Raw genomic sequence first — 20,182 nt, 5'->3', positions numbered from 1 at the left:
ACTCCTCTAATACAATAATCTGGTTACTCTTTAACTTTTGACAGCTGTTTCAATTATGATTGCCAAGAAGATAATTTATTAAAAAGACGTCGGAAGAAACAAATCTTCAGTTAGAATAGAGTCTGTTGTGAAATTTATACAAAACTTAAAGTAATGGGCCCTCCAAAGAAATCAAAAAAGGACAGATTTACTGGAGATAAATTTGGTAAGAAAAGGATTGGATTGTTTTTTATATTTTTAATGCCTGTCTGCTATCAGGGAAGAAACGTCGTGCTGAAGATGAGGCTTTCACTCAATTGGTAGAAGATGGGGATTCCATGCCTTCTGACGGTGTTACCGAGCTAGACGGAGTGCCAGTGGCTGCTTCGAAAAATGTCGAAACAAACGATGATGGCATTATGACGGACGAGTATGGAGCCAAGGATTATCGTGCACAAATGGAACTGAAGCCAGACCATACAAATCGACCCCTATGGGTTGCGCCGAATGGGCATGTGTTTTTGGAATCGTTTTCGCCAGTTTATAAACATGCACATGACTTTCTAATTGCCATTTCTGAGCCTGTCTGTCGGCCAGAACATATACATGAATATAAATTAACAGCTTACAGCTTATATGCAGCAGTGTCAGTGGGATTACAAACGCATGATATAATAGAATACCTCAAACGTTTGAGTAAAACATCAATTCCGGAAGGTATTATTGAGTTTATTAAATTATGTACATTATCCTATGGAAAAGTAAAATTGGTGCTAAAACACAACAGGTATGCACATATTATTTGGGCTAACAAATAACTTGAGAATATTAAAAGATTTAATGTAGGTATTTTATTGAATCACCACATCCCGATATATTACAAAAGCTATTGAAAGATCCAGTAATTCAACAATGTCGTCTGAAACGCGAAGAAGGCGAAGGTTTTATACAAGGCACATTAGAAGGTAAAGCCATCACACAATTTGGCACGAAACTACCACCAGGTGAAACTGCAGCCACCACATCGGCAACTGACAATGATCCCAATGCTGCTACTGCTGCCGGAACAGCAGCTACAACAAACCCTGATGGCACTCCTGCTGTACCAGAAGATATTACAAACTTCTATGACAAAATTGACAACGAAGAAGAAGACGAGGATGAGGCCAATTTAAAAACTGTGTCCTTTGAAGTGAATCAAGAAAAAATCGAAGTCATACAGAAACGCTGCATTGAAATTGAACATCCATTACTGGCTGAATACGACTTTCGCAACGATACACATAATCCCGATATAAATATAGATTTGAAGCCAGCTGCGGTGCTGCGTCCATATCAAGAGAAAAGTTTACGTAAAATGTTTGGCAATGGCCGTGCCAGATCCGGTGTGATTGTGTTACCTTGCGGTGCTGGCAAATCACTTGTTGGTGTGACAGCCTGTTGCACTGTGCGCAAACGTGCTCTGGTGCTTTGCAACAGTGGTGTTTCGGTCGAACAATGGAAACAGCAATTTAAAATGTGGTCCACAGCCGATGACAGTATGATTTGTCGTTTTACATCTGAAGCTAAAGATAAGCCTATGGGTTGTGGTATACTAGTGACCACTTATTCCATGATTACGCATACACAGAAGCGTTCATGGGAAGCAGAACAAACTATGCGCTGGTTACAAGAACAGGAATGGGGTATTATGGTGCTCGATGAAGTACATACCATACCGGCGAAAATGTTCCGACGTGTGTTGACAATTGTACAATCCCATTGTAAATTGGGTCTGACAGCTACACTTTTACGTGAGGATGATAAAATCGCCGATTTGAATTTCCTTATTGGACCGAAACTGTACGAAGCAAATTGGTTAGAATTACAAAAGAAGGGCTACATTGCCAGGGTACAGTGCGCTGAGGTGTGGTGTCCTATGTCACCAGAATTTTATCGCGAATATCTAACAACAAAAACATCGAAGAAAATGTTACTCTATGTGATGAACCCATCGAAGTTTCGTAGTTGTCAGTTCCTAATAAAATATCATGAAAAGCGTGGTGACAAGACTATTGTGTTCTCGGATAATGTGTTTGCGCTGAAACACTATGCTATAAAGATGAATAAACCGTTCATTTATGGTCCTACCTCACAAAATGAGCGTATACAGATTTTGCAGAACTTTAAATTCAATCAAAAGGTAAAATTATTAATAAAATATATATATGTATGTATATAAATGAACAAGTTGTCCTCATTTCAATTTTGTATGCCCTTAGGTAAACACAATTTTCGTGTCGAAAGTGGCGGATACAAGTTTTGATCTGCCCGAGGCTAACGTTTTGATTCAGATATCCTCACATGGTGGTTCGCGTCGTCAGGAAGCTCAACGTCTTGGACGTATTTTGCGTGCAAAGAAGGGCGCAATTGCAGAGGAATACAACGCCTTCTTCTACACACTCGTCTCGCAGGACACCATGGAAATGAGTTACTCACGCAAGCGTCAAAGATTCTTGGTCAATCAAGGCTACAGTTATAAAGTGATTACCCATCTGAGTGGCATGGACACTGATCCGGATCTGATGTATAAAACACGCGAAGAACAATCACAACTTTTGCAGCAAGTATTATCCGCTTCAGATCTGGATTGCGAGGATGAAAAAGTGCCGGGTGAGCCCGGTTATCGGCCTAGTGGTGGCGCAGCATCTAAACGTGCTGGCGGACTTAGTTCAATGTCTGGCGGTGACGACGCCATCTACTACGAGCAGCGCAGGCGCAATGCAGGCTCGGTGCATCCACTTTTCAAGAAATTTAGAGGTTAAGCATGGTATGCCAATTCAAATAAAACTCAGCACAACATAAATATATTTAAGTAAATTTGTTGTGTATTTAGAATTCACAAAAGGGAAAATTACATAGTAATCTTATGAATAACTGCTCAAAAATGTGCTAAAAACTAGTTCAGCGAGGCCGTGGTCTTCGCGCTTTCATGCCTTATAGCATTAATAAGCTCATAGTTCACCAAAAACACGAATCGTAAGCTGCATATCTGGAAGCACAATAATTTAGTTTAAAAAAAATATTCACTATTTACAATTTACCTCGACCACACAGTTGTTAGCGAGTCGCGTCTTATTTCCAGTCAACAAGGGCACACCATCAATGAAAATAGGTCGTTTACCTTCATTTGCAATGAAAAAATCACCATTGCTGCGCAGTTTAATTGTGCCCTGACGGCGTGAGATTTTACATGCGGGACCCTCCAAAGACAGATCAATATCTACGTGCGAATCCTCAACAAAGCGACCAAAAGTGATCTCTTTCGACCGCATTAAATAACGCACCAAGCGACCCCTAAGCACTGCTAGCGTTTGACCATCAAACTCTGGTGGTGCCACGCCTGTGACCGAGTCCACTAAAACATTCCAACGGCTTAATTCATTTTCCAGCAGACGAATTTCACGTTTATTTTGACGGTCTGTCAACGCTAACTCAATCTCTAGCGCTTCATCACGTTGATCATTCAGTTCCGCGTCCAGTATAAGATCCTCAGCATCGGAGAAACTTAGTGGTTGATCGCTCATATGTAACGGCTTGACCACCTGATCTGGGAGTAACTGATATTGTTTCATCATTTGCCAATGATTCTGTAATGATTTAGCTGTCCGTGCGCTATAGAAAAGCGAGGCATTCTTTTCAAGTAAATCCTGGAACTGCTCCAGTTTTGGACTATCAGTCTATAAAGAATTAAACTTTAGTCAACATCATAGTTAGTGATATAAATCTCCTCTACTCACACTCTTTATAGTTCCTAATAGCTCTTCTTCTTGTACACTGAAAAGAGCTTTACTTTGAACTGACTCCACAAGTTCGGGATGTAGATTTCGCATAGCAGCAACTGCGATACGCGAAATCGCAGGCTCATACAGCAAGGAAAACCAACGAGATTGTAATTCCTGTAATGTGAACTTGCACGAGAATTTAACGCCTCGATGTACCATACGCAAGTCATTCGTTTGTTGTATGCCAATAATTAACGCTAAATCGTCAATTGGTTTCCAACGTCCCAAATCTTTCGTAGTAATCTGACTTGGAGGACGACCGGTTTTCTTAGATTTCTTATTATTGGAACGTGGTGGACGTCTTTTGTCCGTGACATGTGCAGCTAGTGCACGTTCCATTGAAGGTGATGTTTGTTTGACTGTAGTTGTCGGGTGAACTGGTGGCAGTGGAGTAGATGCTCCAGCTAAAGAAATATTTCCGTTGTTTGTGTTTGGTGCAGATGCCGACGTTGGTGTCTCTCTAACAAAAGTAGAAACTTCAAGACTGCTGCTAGCAGGCGTAGGTGCTGGTAAAACTGCTGTTGATAAAGATTGTGTTTGTGCAGAAGTCTGGGAAGTTGTGCGCTGTCGTCCGACTTTCGGTTCACCTCGCGACTGTGGAAATCCAATGCTGTATTCTACAATTTCGTCGTCAAAACGTTTGCGCTTAATTGAACGAGACGAGCTATGAACGTAAAATAATTATATTATGTATTCGATGTCTATTGAAGCGCCTACCTTCTACGTTTTTGGTCATTCTGCAGTTCAATTGGTAAATTCTGCAATGGCGTCCCTGTTGTTGAAATTGGATTTGATGTTGTTGTTGGCGCAGACAAATTTGTTTTTTCTTTAGTTTTTTGAGCACTAGGCTTGGTAGGCGTTGCATTTGTATCCATGGCGACCACTGATTCGAAAACGGTAAGCCTACTAGGATTTAAATTCTTTTACAAGTATTATTTTTTACAGTATTAAATTTTCTTTTGTCAACAAGCAGCACAGAATTCTGAAAAGTGGAATTTGACAATTCGATCAAACTTATTTTGACAGCAATCAGTGCTGCCATTCAACGCACACTACTAAGGCTACGTTTACAGCACATTATTTTAATTAAAACAATTTACTATATACATATGTGTTGTATCGCATTAAAATTTGTTAATAAGTCAATAATTTTTTCAAAATATTGTATTACGTAGGAAGGATTAAAATAGCTAAAAATAAAATATTTTTATTCATTGGGTTGATCTTATTGAAATTACTTTAATGATGCAAACAAATAAAATTATAAACATAAAATAAGCAATTGCTAAAGAATTTTTTGGAGTTCAACTTTTCCGTTTGAATGTAAAAAATTTATTAGCACCATACAATTGTTTTCTATTCTGTAATTTTTATAAATGTAAGACACAGCTCTCTTTAATTATTTATTTGAAAATATGCTTAATGGAAATGTCAAACATTGTTGTGACAAATTTGTCACAAATTTTAATATTTAAAACTTTATTTATATTTAACATGTCTTAAATAAAATAATTTATTAAATTGCTTTTGTTTATCTAAAAAAAAAAAATTTGTAAAATATATATTTCAATTCAAAAGGGTAGACATTTGGACATCTGGCAATATTGTAAGAGTTTTCGATGACTGATGAAATGTAAATGTTTCTTCTTTATTTATTTTTATCCAGTGAAAATAGTAGTTCCAAGGGAAAATCATACTTCTTTAAAAATTGTTTATTATATTTTAATAGCACAATAAAAGCAAAAGTAATTGAGTTTTAACAAGTGAGATGAGGTGAGCGCTAACACAGCTTAAGCGGAAGTTATAAATGTGTTTATAACATATGTAAAAGTGTGCATGAAAATCAGCAGAACATAAAAACGCTGATTAATCGATTAAAAATTTAAAATGAAAACATTGCTCTTCTAATTAATTCCTTTTATTTACACACAACTAGTTTGCAAATGGAGAGTCCATTAACGGACAGCAAAATGGATATATCAGACGCAACAACTTCACAAGGCTCAGCAGGTATATCGCCACTGGGAGAAGATGATGATCCTGATGCCTCACAATCGCCAACTCACAGCAATCACAATATACACCAAGTACTCATAAAGGATACAAGTGTTGTATTGAATAGCACAATGAAGGAGGTGAATGTTGAATTGGTAAATGAAGTTACATCGAATCTGGATAACAGATTGGTACGACCAGACGCGTTATCGTTGGAGCTAATACCACAGCGACAAAATATTGCACGTACCATTACTGAGAGTCATCCATTAATGTCGCCCACGTGCTCCGAGAATGAACACAGCTCGGCGAATTCGGTGACGATGAATAATGATCTGAAGCGCAACAATTTCCCCGATGTGGTGCCGCAATACGAACATGTGCAGTCACCTCTGCAGGCTAGCACAATAATTGAACGAAATGCTTTAAATAATACACGTGGTATTGCTAACGCACCTGCTCCAGCGCACAATAAGCTAGCTTATTTACGTGCCCATAGTCCTGATCTCTTGAGCAGCGAATCTGAAGCAGACGTATCACAGTATCACGCTACAGTTGAGGCCAACTTTCAAACGGTGGCACTCTTACCCACTGTGGGTAATGAATTACATAAAAATGCTCGTCGTATTAGAAAATCCAATACAAATGGTGGTAACGGTGGTGATGACATCTCATCACTGGATTCAATTTCAAATCACAGTTTTGACGATGATGAGGACATTGAACATAATTTGGCTTCATTAAGCCCATCGAGTTCATTAATTGACGGTTTAGATGATGATAGTGACGATGGTGGGGTCGCTGGATGTATAGATGATGAAGACGATTATCCCGAAGCAGTTACACCAACACCACATTTACAATCGATGGCGTTAACGAGCAACATAGAAGGTGCATCCGACCAATTGCCGCAATATTCGGCAGCTGAAGAGAGACGTGACTCAAGAAATTGGCAAAAGATCACATTACCCGATGGTCGCACTAGAGAAATTGATATGCGCGTAATCGAGCCATATAAACGTGTGCTCTCACATGGTGGTTACTTGCAGGCTGGCGGCCACAATGCTATTGTCATTTTTTGTGCCTGCCATTTGCCGGATCGTTCACGTGCCGATTATAACTACGTAATGGATAATCTATTTCTGTATGTGGTTAAAACATTGGAACAATTAGTAACAGAGGACTATGTGCTTATCTATTTGCATGGTGGCACTAGTCGACGCAATGTGCCGCCATTTCCATGGTTAAAAAAGTACACAACTCGAGTAATAGAAAGTGAATGTGTTTATTAATTTTTTGTTATTTTTGCAGATGCTATCAACTTCTAGATCGCCGTTTAAGAAAAAGTCTGAAAAACATGTATTTAGTACATCCAACATTCTGGATTAAATCTATAGTATGGATGACTCGTCCATTTGTTAGGTAAACGCAGGCAAATTTCCCTTTTTTAATTTTTATTAAATAGTATTTTGTTTCCAGCGCAAAGTTCTGGCGCAAACTGGTGTATGTGAAATCTTTGGATGAACTCGCCAAGCACGTGATTGTGGAGAAAGCTGCCATACCGGAGAAGGTCAAACAGTATGATGCGCGACATAACTAAAAAAAAGTGCTTACACTTGGCTTGCATTCCCGCCAAGGCTATGTACTTGGCTGGCAAATCACAATTAGTGCAATAGGCAAAAAATTCAAAAGCAGAAAAAGAACACAGCGAAGTTTTTACGCACCTCTTGCGTTAGTTGATGCATTCCTTATGCGCCTTTTTAAATATTTTGAAATTATTTTCCATTGATCTGTATCTGGCATACAGTTTTTATTATTTATATTTACGCACTTCTCGCGCTATGAACTAAAACTCTTTCACTCCATTACTCGCATACAGCGATAGGTTTTTCTTTTAATTGTTTTCTTGTAACGTTCGGGATCTCAAATTTGTTTACTATATGTAGTATTGTGATATTTTCGCATTTATTCGCTTTGCTCTTCTCATTTCACATACTTTAGAGATGATACTCTCATAAATGAAAAGCAATAATTATTGCACTCGGTAGGATAGTATAAATTGTATGTGTATGTATATGTAAGTGTATCGACTCGTTTACAAAGGCTTATGTTAATATTCTATAAAAAATGTGTTTACCGTTAAGGAGAATGAAAGATTTAACTACATGAAAGAAATTATTCATAAATAATCATATATGTAGGTAAAAAAATATGTACATCGAATATTTTGTAGACTTGTATGTAACTGTACTGAACAAAAAGTAAGTACCCAAAGTCCGTGCACCGATAATTTGTTTTGGTGCCAAGCTGTATGATGAAAAGCCGGCTGAAAGTTATTATGTACGTACCTTGTGGCTTTTGGTTTTTGTAGCATAAATAATGTAAATCATACCAATATGTAACATTTTACATATGCACGTCCAATGATGTGCTAACGCTTATGTATTTTCATATGTATAATATATGCATTGATTTGTTACCATGCTTTTCCTACATACCTACATATCGTACGCTAATTGCAAAGATGTCGAAGAAGTTATACGAAAAGCTAAAAATGGATACATGAATGTAATAAATAATTCGTGTACTTTCTGCACTAACATTTAAGTTCGAAAATTATAACTTAATTTCATTGATTCTCAATTGTCCTTTATAATTTTATATACTTACATTTATAGAATGATTTCATTAATAATGATCAAAAAATATTTATAATTTTCTAATCATTAAAAATTAAGAATTTTTTTATATTAATTTATTTAGGTTTGCAAAAATGCACAAATTCAACTTTTTTTTGTAATTTCGTTAATTTTAATTAAAAATAATTTTTAATCCTGAAAATCAGATTAAACATATATTTTTATGTTTTATCCCTAAATACCGAAATAAATAAATAAATTGTGTGCCCAAGGTTATAATTAAAAAACATATTGTTTTAGAATTTACATTTTCTGGCGATTGTGTACTTCGTGTTCTACCATCTTAATAATTTTTTCAAAAGTAAAGTTTATTTTTTATAAAATGTCCATAATATAGTTCACAGTTTTTCACAAAATCTATGTTCGTAAGTTTCATTAAATCATAATTCATGATTAAATTAATTCTCAATATTATATTTCCTTCATATATTCTATATTAACCTATTTATAGGTTCATTTGTAAGCACGATTAGACAAAATATTGATTATCTTATAAGATAAAGAATTTCGAGATTTTTTTCTTTGATTAATTTCTCAAATATTTTAATGTGATTTGTTTTTGAACTTAAATTGAATTAAAAATTGCTTATCTAATTTGCACTCAAGTCTAACAAATCCTTAGTTGACGATTAACATTATTTACTTTAATTATTAATACGTTCGTTTTCTACAACAAAAAAAAACAAAACCCTTATGCGGCTCGTTATTACTAGACGTGCGTAATGATCCAACTTATTTATTTATACAAAAAGTTTATGCTCATATCAAGCAGGGTGTTTAAATTCATTCATATACATGCATAAAAACGCAAATCAAGTCTAATATAATCTTAACTATTATTTATAATTTTTATTAGACAAAATGTAATCAGTGCAACCTCATACCACCAACTTAGCAACATGAAAACTTTCTACTTGTTACCTAAACCCACATATTTTCTAGTTGTAAGAAGAAATGTACGCAAAAACTCTAAAAACTACAATCGAAAAACCATTTAGCTGTTGACAGTGTAAAAGGAAATGTAACGCTTTAGAAACTTTATAATCTTTGGATTTTGTGTACTGCATATGCTATATAAATATATACATACATATATATGTCTAAGCATTCCCAGACTAATTTGATATACAAACACGCTGAGTATTTACTAACAATTAAATAAATATAATAATAGTAAAAATTATAATCACTCAAATAAATACCTTATTGATATTATGATACGCAATATTTGAAAAGAACAACACAATTGTTTATATTTAACTCGAGTTTTTATATTTTACATCGTTTTTTTTATTGATAACTCAGTTACATTTTAAAAGACAAAAAATGAATGTATGAACCTTTGAACATCGGCGCTGTAGGCATTTATGTATTAATTCACAGTTACTTGCTTGTAAAAGAGCAAAATTTTAATAACTTCCCAGCTTTTTGGTAGTTTGACCATTTATTTTTAATTTCTACAAGAGCGGTATGAAGGCAGGCAACGCGCCCACTTTGGGGCGCACAGGTGCTGAAGGCATTTCAGTATCAGAATCAAGCTCTTCCGAATGTGTGTCAATCTCTTGGTTTTCAGCGCTCTTATCCTTTTCCGTTATATCACATGTGGTTGTTGCATTTGCGTTTAGACATTTGTCAACGAAATAACGCTTTGCTACGCCTGAATTCTCTTGTGTGCCTTGAACAGCAACTTCTTTTGCTGCAGCACTGTTCAATAGTTTATTTTGCTGTTTTGTTGGCTCATTTAAAAGTTTTCGTTTGCGATTCTTGCAGTGTACACAACTCGCTAAGTCACAGCTACCATTACGCTCGTATTCAGGGCACAAGAATTCATGACGCTTGTTGCACTAATTAGAAAATAATTTTTACGCTTGATTACAAAAAAAATCGAAAACCTACAATTTGACTGTCATTTACCTGCTCCGCTAACTTGCAATAACCCCGTAGGAAATCCTGGCAAATTTCTGCGTTTACGCTAAGCTTTTTATGTAGATATGGGCAGTCTGGGCGCACGCAAACACCCTGTAGAAAGAATTTACAAACTGGCATTTTGGCAAGCGAAACGTTATGTGAAAGTAAACAATCTGAGTTGTGGCATTCACTACGTAGAAATCTATAATAAAATTGTAAGTTAGGCATGTTAAAATTTATAGTCAAAAACGAAAAAATACAAACCTTGGGCAAATAGTAACTTGGTTCTTATCATGCACTTTGTTGCATTTCCCTCTTTCGTGCGCTATACATTTGCCTATGCGTTGGAAAATCGCACATGGTACATTGGTTTTGACGAAACGGCGTGTGAGTAACTGCAGACTACGATTCTTCGCCGTATTTAGATGTGCCAAGGCCAAATGGTTGCGGGTCCGCACGAAAACGTTTTGCGTTGTGGAAGCTATATAGGTTAAACCACCAATGTCTATACGCTGGCGCTGTCTTTGAGCGGGTATTGTAGGCTTTGGTATACCCGTTACGCTGTCCTTGGTGGTAGGTGCAATACGGGTTAATTTGAAACCATTCTTATCTAAAATAAATTTTGTACCATGAACAAATAGCACACGCTCGTTTGCCGTTTTGGTGGGCTTTTGATTGTTTTTAATGGAATTAGTTTTTAAGCTTAGAGAGGATAGTCTTGTTGGTGACAATTGATTTGACGCATTGCTAGAGTCTTTTCTTTGTAATTTATTGCGAGTGGATCGATACAACACACCATTTATATTAAGCATTTGCAATTTTTTGTTGACAGGCAGTGATCGAAGCTTAGCAGAGCTGAAATATACGTAAAAATTCATTTAATAAACGGTTATTATGAAAATTTATATAGTTCAAACTTACGTTATGGCATTTTTTGTTTCAGAAGTTGAGCGCTGCAAAGCATAGCGTGCCACAAAACTCTTCCGTTTTAGTTTTACACCTGCTGCTAAAGGCAAACCTGGTCGTCGATCTAGTTTGTACTTTCCATGTGTGCTTTTGGGGGAGGCGGGAGTGATATTACGTAATAAGCTAAGAGCTGGAGTCGTATGCGTTCTTCTTACTAATTTTTTACTACTTAAACGTATTAGCGGTGATGGCACAGGTATAACTTTTGTTGTTGTAATTACCGCTGGTTCACGAACTATTTTTGTGCGTGATTTGGTTATAATTTTTTGTTTTGTGTCTCTACTTACTGGTAATATGCTTGATTTAGAATTTAAAGATTTTTTTTCCACTTCCTGGTCAGATTCATCACATAGGTCGATAATTTCGCCATGTAAAAGCAAATTTTTTGGTGGATTTGTTTTAATCGCAGTATTTTTGGTTACTAACTTCACTTCTTCGGAATACTTTTCGCCATAATTTAATTGCAGTTTTTGTTGTTCAATGAGTTTACTATTGAAGAAGTTTGGATTCATATGTATTGCTGGTGGTCTATAAACACCCAAAAACAGTGGGTTGATGTGAGCACCAGATGACATTGTTTTGCTTATTACTGCATTTGCTGCGCAATTCGCCATTGGATGAATTTGTTTGTTGAAATGTGGATTAATATGAATAGTTCTCGAGGTTGAACCATCCGCTTTTTCCTTGAATTGAGGCATATTAAAAACATCTATGATCTTTAATACATTTATTATTAAATATACAAATGGACTTTTTCACGAGAATAACAGAAAATACTAAATAAATATTTGACGTTTCTGGCAAATGAATGTTCCCACCTGTATGAACTTATTTGATAAATAAGTGTTTCCCAATTTGCAAATGTCAAATGACAACTCAGAAATGTCATCACTCTTCCTTTTTTCAGCAGTTACGGTTCAATGTAAGAATCCATGTTGAATCTGTCTTATTTGTAGAACCGCAACCAAGTTTCTTTCTTTCCGGTTAACCATGGTAAGGAGACATCATAATTTCTCTCTTCGTTTAATGTTTTAATAAAAGTGTAAATAAAATGTGAACAATCATTAATGGTGCATGACTTCTCAGTGTACAAAGATTCCCATTAATTTACATTTATTGTTAAAGCTTTTTGTGTGATAAATTTACAATTGCGAAACAACTTCACGTGGTGGTAGTACCATTTGCATGGAACTGTCTTACTGAAACGTGGAGCAGAGCCAACTTGCTAAATGATTTACTAATACTTAATTTATCTATTTACAGCCTTTCCAGAGGTTTGTACAGACTGGCCGCATTGCCAAATGCTCGGCGGGTCCCTTGAAGGGCCGCCTAGTCGCCATTGTTGACGTTATTGATCAAACACGCGTAAGTGAATGTGAATACTTGTTCGATATTGTACAAAGGGTATGCAAGTGATGATACGGTTCACGATAGGAAGTGCCAACTGATACATAACTGAAGCTATTTACAACCATAACTGAAACATACCCTTAGTTCAATGTCGAATAAAAGCTATATTTTCTTCTAATATGTTTATACAATTTAAAACAAAAACAATTTCAACTTACTATAGGTGCTTGTTGATGGTCCCTTGACCGGTGTACCACGTCAGGAATACAGATTGAATAATCTACATCTGACCAAATACCGCATCAAGTTCCCCTTCACTGCCCCCACACGTATTGTACGCAAAGCATGGACGGACAGCGACATGAAAGCCCAATGGAAGGCTAGCCCATGGTCGTCAAGATCACAGAATATTTGCAAGGTAAATTTTAATTGATTAACAATTATCTTTTGTGTGTTCAAAGAGTATTTCATGACTTTAGCATGATGATAATGAAAGTTCTTGATAGGAATTGCCGGCTGATACATATATGAAGCTATTTTATTTATTTTCTGAAAAATAGGAATGATAACTTAAGCGTTAAATTTTTGGTATGTTGTTTAACAAGTTTTCTTTCTTTTCCTTTTATTAGCGCTCTCATTTGAATGATTTTGATCGTTTCAAGCTGCGTTATGCCAAGCGTCAACGTAACAAGTTGCTCACCATTGCCTTCAACACACTGAAGAAGCGTACCAAGTCTGACGGTACAGAGCGTAAATTGAAGAAGGACAAGCGCGAACGCATCCGTGAATTGAAGGCGCAAGGTGTGAAGAAGGGTGCTGCCAAAAAGTAAACACCGTCTTTTAACTTTTCAGCTTAGTATGCTCGTGTACTAGTTGACTACTTTTCGGAGGAAAATAAAGTTATTTTATAGGAATAAAGAAATGTGGAGTCTTATTTCGTAGTATTCAAGTTAAGTAGGAAAGATTTTAAGTGTGTTTTGGTTACAAACGTGTTTACATGAAATGTAACACGATTATAATTAAAGCCATTCATATGACAGTCGGGTCTAAGTAAACGGGACGGACTCGGATTTCTATCTGACCAAGGACTGCCCACCCGGCACCTTGCCCGTAATTAGTTCAGGAATATTTCTGCCACTACAACATTAAAAATAAAGACCTTTGAGCAATATCTAAATATTCTCTAAAACTATGCGATGCTAAATGGATTGTAGTTGAAAACAAATTAGTTAAACAGTGCAGTATTCATATTTATTATGAAAAAAGGTGAGGTACTAAATTTTTAACGAAAAAATGGAGCTAATATATGAACTAATATAATTCGTAACAAAATACGAATCATTTGATGTATATGAACAATAAAATCAACTTAAAATAATGATAAGAAAGCTTCTTTCCTGGCACTTCGATATGTGGTAGGTCTTTCCTTTCAATCTTTTTTTTTTATCTTCAAGTTAGCATTGAATTACGATCGTTCGCTTTGATTTAAGCACCTAACTCTTGTCATAAATTAAGTGCCAATTGTTTGGATGGTTATAGCCTAATAGCACTGGCAGGTACAGGAACATGCTAATATGTTGCTCTTCAAGTGATGTGGAAATTTTTATCCAATTACGTAGCCATGCTATCATTTCTTCATGGCTAAGATTGCTGGGATTGAGCCCACGTATGTAGCAAGAACGTCTAATTCCATCCGGATGCATGTTATGAACGTGTCCTTCGCGTACAATAGCTAAGTCCATGTTATGTACCAGAAACGCATGCTCCGCAAGATGATAACGTTTGAATAAAGGCGTTGGGACCCCATGCAGTTGACACAACAATTTCTACAAAAACAAAATATTTACAACAACATTGAATTAAATGTGGTCGACGATAATATATAAAAACAACTCACAACTTGTTTCCTACTTAGAGAGAGCAGATCGTATGGCGGTTGGGTAAAAATGTCTTTGACTCTGAGCAATGACTCGACACTGGGATGAAAGCCGCTACCCAACATACCCAGTATTTGTTGCAGTTCTTGGTGACTTTCGTGTTTCTTGGCATCTTTTAGTTTCGATTGTAGAATTCGGAAAACCGATTTATTATTTTTCAGCCTTCTTTGCAATATCGCTTGCTGGAACTCTGCCCGTTGTTGTAGGGTCCAAAAATGCGAACATAAAAATAGCTGTGGATACGCGAAACTAAATGGAAAATTAAGAAAGTATGACAATGTGTTATTTTTACAATATACCTACATTAACGGCATCGCCACGTAACCGACCAGCGGCAGTGCCACGACAATTAACGCAGGCGCAACTTTCATCATATCGCGTGGCATTTGCATGTAGAGCTCAAGTTCTTTACGATTGAGCGCTTTCAGTCCCATTGGTGAGTTATTCACAATGCGCGCTATCTTTAAGTAAGATTTCATATCATTATAAAAGTCCATTACACCGTCAACGTAAGTGCGATATAATTTCATGGCTGATGGAAAGTTTTTCTCCAACAATTTTTCATAGTTTTTGATATAGTCAAAAAAATGTTTAAACATATAGCCTTCGACGTTTTCTCTTGACAGCCGTTGGGAAGATAATTTTTTGTCATCCTTTGCGGGTGGTGGCCATTTAGACCAACTCTGTGCATCATCCGAATCATCACTTTTAGCTGACTCATGCTTTGGTTCTGTTGGATATATTTTAGGTGGAACGATGGGTGGGAGTTGAGGTTTCTTTTCGACAGCGCGTTTCTCCGTAGCACCACTACAACAATGTGATTAAATAATTATAATTTGTTATATTTCACTTAATAATGTGTGAAGTAGAGGTGTAAATTATAGTGACTTACCTTCGTTTCCGTATGACTATGGCTAGAGGGGTGGCATACTGTTGCCGCTGCAGTGTAAATGCACTACTTTGGGAGAGATAAGCCGGTCGGCGCAAAAGGCGTAGCGCAAGGGTCATCCCTTTAATTTGATTGAACCTCGTGCTACTTGAGTGGATTCATGCGGAAGATATCAGCTGTGGCCTCGCCACTAAATAGATAAAGCACTTTGACCCAGTAAAATCGCAGAATTAATATGAATGCTTGAAAAATACCGTCCTATTGAATAATGTGAACAGCAAAATGTCAAAACAAAAAATAAAAACAAACCACCGGGAAGTAAAAGTGTGAAATGTCAAATTTTAAAAGTTTTCAATATACACTGTAGTTGAAAAAATGTGTACCAATTATCTGTCATTATTTTATAAACTGTTATAATCTATTTAAAAAAACTTAAAACTTAAAGAAGCGTTATTGTATGATATTTGAAGAATATTCTGTTAATTTTTCATTAAAAAATACGCCAATGACCTTACGCCAATGAAAATATGTCAATTATTCTGGAACCTTGTGAAAAAATGTTGAATTCCGGTTTGTCTCATAACTCAGTGCTGAACCTAAACCTCAACATTTTATCTGTAGTTAATCGTTTTGCCGAGGTAACGCGAGAGTACTTAAAAAATTTAAAGTTTTTACTTTTTTGGGAAGACCTTGCAGGACAAAATGCATTTTTTTTTAAAGAAAAATCTGTTTATTTGTTATTGTAAAAGTGTTTTGAACACTAAAATTTAGACACAACATTATTGAGATATTATCCAACAATTTAAGATAAAAAAGTTCGAAAACGGAGGTATGGGAAGGATTTGTTTTCAAATGCTAAGAAAGTTGGAATCGTATCATTTTTGACGTTGTAAATTTGCCTCTAACAAACTCCATAACATTTTTGAGGATATACGATGATTTAGGCTTGCTGAAATACTTCAACGGCATACCAGCACCATTTACGGTGTTAACTGTACATGACATTACCACTTTACCGGTGAAAGAGAGTGAGAGCACAAAAAGCGTTAAACTTTTGAAAAGCTCAAATTGAAAGCTTTTAAGAATCGGCAACTACCAACCAAACTAATCTACTCGCTGCGCGACAACAAGTCAGTTTGCTCCAAGACGTTCGCAGCTTCAGTGTAGACGAAATAAAAGATCCAACATCCATGTGAATAACGCTTTCAATGGGTGCATCCGTGCGAATATCAAATGCGGCCGTTGATTACTAAAATAATTGCTTAATTACTTTTATAACGCAATAAAAATTAATTTTTTTGTGCTTTGAAGCTGTTTCGAAAGTTCCGCAATTTTTATAAGCACTGTGTGTGAGTAAACAAGTGCACGGTCATGTGAAGTAGCATAGTTATAGGCGCGGTGTGGAAAAAAATGTAATAAAATAAAAGTGTGTAACATAAAGTTGCTGGCATTCGGTGGGATATTGTTACATGTATTGTTTTTGTCAGCATTTATTCTATTGAATTTGCATACATCCGCCTATACATACCTACATATATGTATATAAATGTATGGGTGCGTGTAAATATGTGTATGCATATGTATGTATGTGTTCACCTTGAATATGCAGTGTGGCATAGATTTTATAAGTAAAAGTAAAAATTTTTTAATTCACTTCAGAGAGTATCCTTGAAAACGTGAGAAGTGAAGACTGGCACATTGCTTTTACACTTTTACAAATATTATACAATATTAGATGTACACACACACCCTCACACACGCGTATACATACAAACATACATTTGTAAGATGCAGTAGCAAAATGCAGGCGCGAATATAAATAAAAGTTCCAACAACTTGCTAGATACACAAATACATACATATATACATATGTATATATGGTTGTGTGTGTACACACATTCGCGCCAGCGACTGTCAGTGCAAACAAAAACAAAGCGTTTGGGTCAAAAACGCGCCCAACAGTGGAAATGTGTGGATTGACTGGCAAGTGTTGACTTTTCTGTACTACATTTCTTAGCTATATACAAACATACAGTTATACAATAATATATACACACATATATCGTAATAATATGTATATGGATGCGCACATGTGCCTGTGTGAGCGTTTTATATGTACATATATGCGCTAAGCGTTGAAATTTAGACGAGATATTTAAAATAAGCAGCAGCGCTCAGGTGTTCACCCTCTGGCCGATGACAACCGCCAACTCAGCTTGTCGGATATGCATAAATATGTCTAGCGGAAATGCTTTATATACAGTTACACACACATATACACATACATATGTACACATGCACAAAAGAAGCGGCAAAACACCTGTTCGGGTGGAAATGATTAAGGCAGACAATATTCAAAAGCACTTGTGACCACTCACAATAATTGTACGAGTGTTAAGTGTTAAATAAATGTGTTGCAAAGTGTATTTATGTGTATGTGTTTTAGCTGTATTGTAGGCCGGCATTTATGTGAATGGTCTTTTTCCAGAAGAAACATTGTCATTTGCGTATCATCGTTTAAACAATTGATTTAACATTACAATGTCTAGGTTGTGGGTGTATTTCTGAAGGTAGGGTGTGTATGAATAAAAGCTGTTTGATAGATATAATTATTGGCATGTTAACACATGGGTGCCATTAAGGCTAGTAAATAAATGATTTGTACATTTTCTACAAAAAAAGTACTTCTATTTCCGGTTTTAAATATGTTAGTAGTTTTTACTTTTTCTTTTGCTAAAACTAATGAAAATTAGAAATTCATTAGAAAACAAGAAAAAATCGTAAACTTCGGTTGTACTTAAGCTTAGTAGCCTTTACGCGTGCCATTCTTATGCATAAAATTATGTAAAAAGATCTTTATCTAGACTTTGGACGGCAGCATGCTATCGCGGTCCGATTCAAACAATTTGTTCGGAGAATGTAGCGATGCTTTAGATTATAATTTATGCTGAATTTTGTGAAGATACTTTTTCAAACAAAAAAGTTTTCCCTACAAGGGCTTGAGCTTGATTGGTCAGTTTGTATGGCAGTTATATACTATAGCGATTTGATCTCTATAATATGTTTGGAAAATGTAGCGTTGCCTTAATAATAATATATGATGGAAATTTGTAAAAAGAAAAAAAAATTTCAATAAGAAACCTCCGAACAAGAACTTAATTTTTATGGGTGAGTTTGTATGACAGTTATCTAACCGATATCGACTGTTCAATACATATCAGACAAATAGGCAGCTTCTTGGGAAGGAATTGGAGTGTGCAAAGTTTCAGATCGATATCTCAAAAACAGAGGGAATCGTTCGCGTTAAATACGGGGTTTAGTGTTGCCAAGGAATGTAGGCCCATCATTCGCTTGAGAGGCTGTTTGATTGACACACAAAAGGTCGCATTCCGAGGGATCGTTGCTCAGGAGCATAGAGTAAAGGTAAATCTTTGGATACTAGTCTGCACACTGTTGTGGCTTAGATAGAGGAAGTTATATTTATCTTTTTAGGTATCGGCGGAACGCTCAATAATGTTTTGCCGGAAGCGGTCGTAATAGCTCTTAGAAAATATGACCGTGAATCAAACCTCAAGCTTTTAATTTTCAGTCTTCTCTGGGACAGAATGATCGTAGCTGTGTGGAGTGAAGCACATGCTCACGTAAACGTGAATAGTGGCATGTCACAAGAGAGGGTTAGGGATTATGGTAACTTGAGTTAAGAAATTGTCGGGTGATTGCCTATCCAGATTTCCTGAGTACCGTGTATTAGCAAACTCAGTTTTACCTCAGCAAAAAAAAACTAAGCGGCTGAAAATAGCCTAAGAGATATAAAATCCCACAGTCGCGGATCGGATACGTTCGCCTCAAATCTGCTGTAAAAGTGAAATAATTGGGATGTCACTTAGATAATAAGTTCTTGGAGAGAACAAAAAAGGCGGTTACTTATCCGATGCTGTTGATTCCTTTTTATTGGCAGGCCTTTCCTTACGCGGCGGCTCCTAAACCCAGCGCACAACCTTAGGGAGGGATGGTTCGCCTACTCACTTAAACTCGCCTTCAAAAGGATGTCTTTGACTATCCAGAGGATACTTGGTCTAAGACCGGAAGTCGTGAGCTGCTTAAGCCGTATGTAAAATAATCGTTTCTGGCCACTCTCAAGTGATTGGCACTCAGAGAACTTTCCTCACTTGCGTGAATTTCAATGACTCCATTCTCCTCATTTCTGTCCACTCCCAAGTAAAGCTACGCCGATAAAGAAGAAATATAGATGAGCTATTGGCGTAAGGTGGCGTCTCTTATCGAAAATAGTATTGTGGTTTTGCGAGACCATAAATGAACCAATTAAGCGCTAGAAAATAAACTCGAGCAGCATGAGGTTTGCTGTCTATTGTTGATTTTTTTCAAGCTGAGATTTCTGCCATCAAGTAACCGATTTATTTATTACACCATAGCGCAGCTTCCTTAAGGAATCTGACTATCTGCTCCAATAGTAGGGCGGCAATACTAACCTTGAACACAATGACTATGCACTCGAAGGTGATTAAGGATATCAACAGCATATTAGTTACTTCTGGTTAAGACTAGTTTGATTAAATCATCACAGGTATACGTAACTGCAAAGCTGATGAACTGACCTTGCCTCGGGTTCGTTGG

At 36.4% G+C, this 20,182-nt stretch overlaps 6 protein-coding genes across 6 annotated transcripts; 3 read left to right on the top strand and 3 right to left on the bottom strand.

The window, feature by feature from the left end:
- The first annotated feature begins 44 nt into the window (after window positions 1-44).
- On the top strand, window positions 45-2,838 carry LOC105223929 (general transcription and DNA repair factor IIH helicase subunit XPB). The gene is made up of 4 exons (XM_011201823.4): window positions 45-205; window positions 259-766; window positions 826-2,161; window positions 2,241-2,838. The coding sequence occupies exons 1-4, from the start codon at window positions 154-156 to the stop codon at window positions 2,781-2,783; spliced, it is 2,439 nt and encodes an 812-aa protein (XP_011200125.1). The 5' UTR covers window positions 45-153; the 3' UTR covers window positions 2,784-2,838.
- Window positions 2,825-4,816, bottom strand: LOC105223928 (microspherule protein 1). The gene is made up of 4 exons (XM_011201821.4): window positions 4,521-4,816; window positions 3,759-4,467; window positions 3,063-3,698; window positions 2,825-3,010 (listed from the first exon to the last, which is right to left on the bottom strand). The coding sequence occupies exons 1-4, from the start codon at window positions 4,676-4,678 to the stop codon at window positions 2,918-2,920; spliced, it is 1,596 nt and encodes a 531-aa protein (XP_011200123.3). The 5' UTR covers window positions 4,679-4,816; the 3' UTR covers window positions 2,825-2,917.
- Window positions 4,817-5,416: 600 nt separating this feature from the next.
- On the top strand, window positions 5,417-9,185 carry LOC105223930 (protein prune homolog 2). Its single transcript, XM_011201824.4, has 4 exons — window positions 5,417-5,576; window positions 5,740-7,050; window positions 7,110-7,220; window positions 7,278-9,185. The coding sequence occupies exons 1-4, from the start codon at window positions 5,572-5,574 to the stop codon at window positions 7,396-7,398; spliced, it is 1,548 nt and encodes a 515-aa protein (XP_011200126.2). The 5' UTR covers window positions 5,417-5,571; the 3' UTR covers window positions 7,399-9,185.
- A 541-nt stretch (window positions 9,186-9,726) lies between these two features.
- On the bottom strand, window positions 9,727-12,193 carry LOC105223931 (zinc finger CCCH domain-containing protein 3). Its single transcript, XM_011201826.4, has 4 exons — window positions 11,327-12,193; window positions 10,670-11,260; window positions 10,412-10,607; window positions 9,727-10,341 (listed from the first exon to the last, which is right to left on the bottom strand). Exons 1-4 carry the CDS (start codon window positions 12,067-12,069, stop codon window positions 9,955-9,957), a joined length of 1,917 nt encoding a protein of 638 aa, XP_011200128.2. The 5' UTR covers window positions 12,070-12,193; the 3' UTR covers window positions 9,727-9,954.
- Window positions 12,194-12,339: 146 nt separating this feature from the next.
- LOC105223967 (60S ribosomal protein L14) lies at window positions 12,340-13,643 on the top strand. Its single transcript, XM_011201892.4, has 4 exons — window positions 12,340-12,364; window positions 12,635-12,736; window positions 12,945-13,139; window positions 13,351-13,643. The coding sequence occupies exons 1-4, from the start codon at window positions 12,362-12,364 to the stop codon at window positions 13,549-13,551; spliced, it is 501 nt and encodes a 166-aa protein (XP_011200194.2). The 5' UTR covers window positions 12,340-12,361; the 3' UTR covers window positions 13,552-13,643.
- A 307-nt stretch (window positions 13,644-13,950) lies between these two features.
- LOC105223932 (LETM1 domain-containing protein 1) lies at window positions 13,951-15,854 on the bottom strand. The gene is made up of 4 exons (XM_011201827.3): window positions 15,551-15,854; window positions 14,962-15,465; window positions 14,619-14,907; window positions 13,951-14,547 (listed from the first exon to the last, which is right to left on the bottom strand). The coding sequence occupies exons 1-4, from the start codon at window positions 15,664-15,666 to the stop codon at window positions 14,215-14,217; spliced, it is 1,242 nt and encodes a 413-aa protein (XP_011200129.2). The 5' UTR covers window positions 15,667-15,854; the 3' UTR covers window positions 13,951-14,214.
- Window positions 15,855-20,182: the final 4,328 nt, after the last annotated feature.

The sequence above is a fragment of the Bactrocera dorsalis genome, chromosome 5 (assembly GCF_023373825.1).
Source record: "Bactrocera dorsalis isolate Fly_Bdor chromosome 5, ASM2337382v1, whole genome shotgun sequence".
In the NCBI taxonomy this organism is placed as follows: domain Eukaryota; kingdom Metazoa; phylum Arthropoda; class Insecta; order Diptera; family Tephritidae; genus Bactrocera; species Bactrocera dorsalis.
Note: the sequence above shows the minus strand (reverse complement) of the source record. Positions and strands in the feature narration are given on the sequence as shown.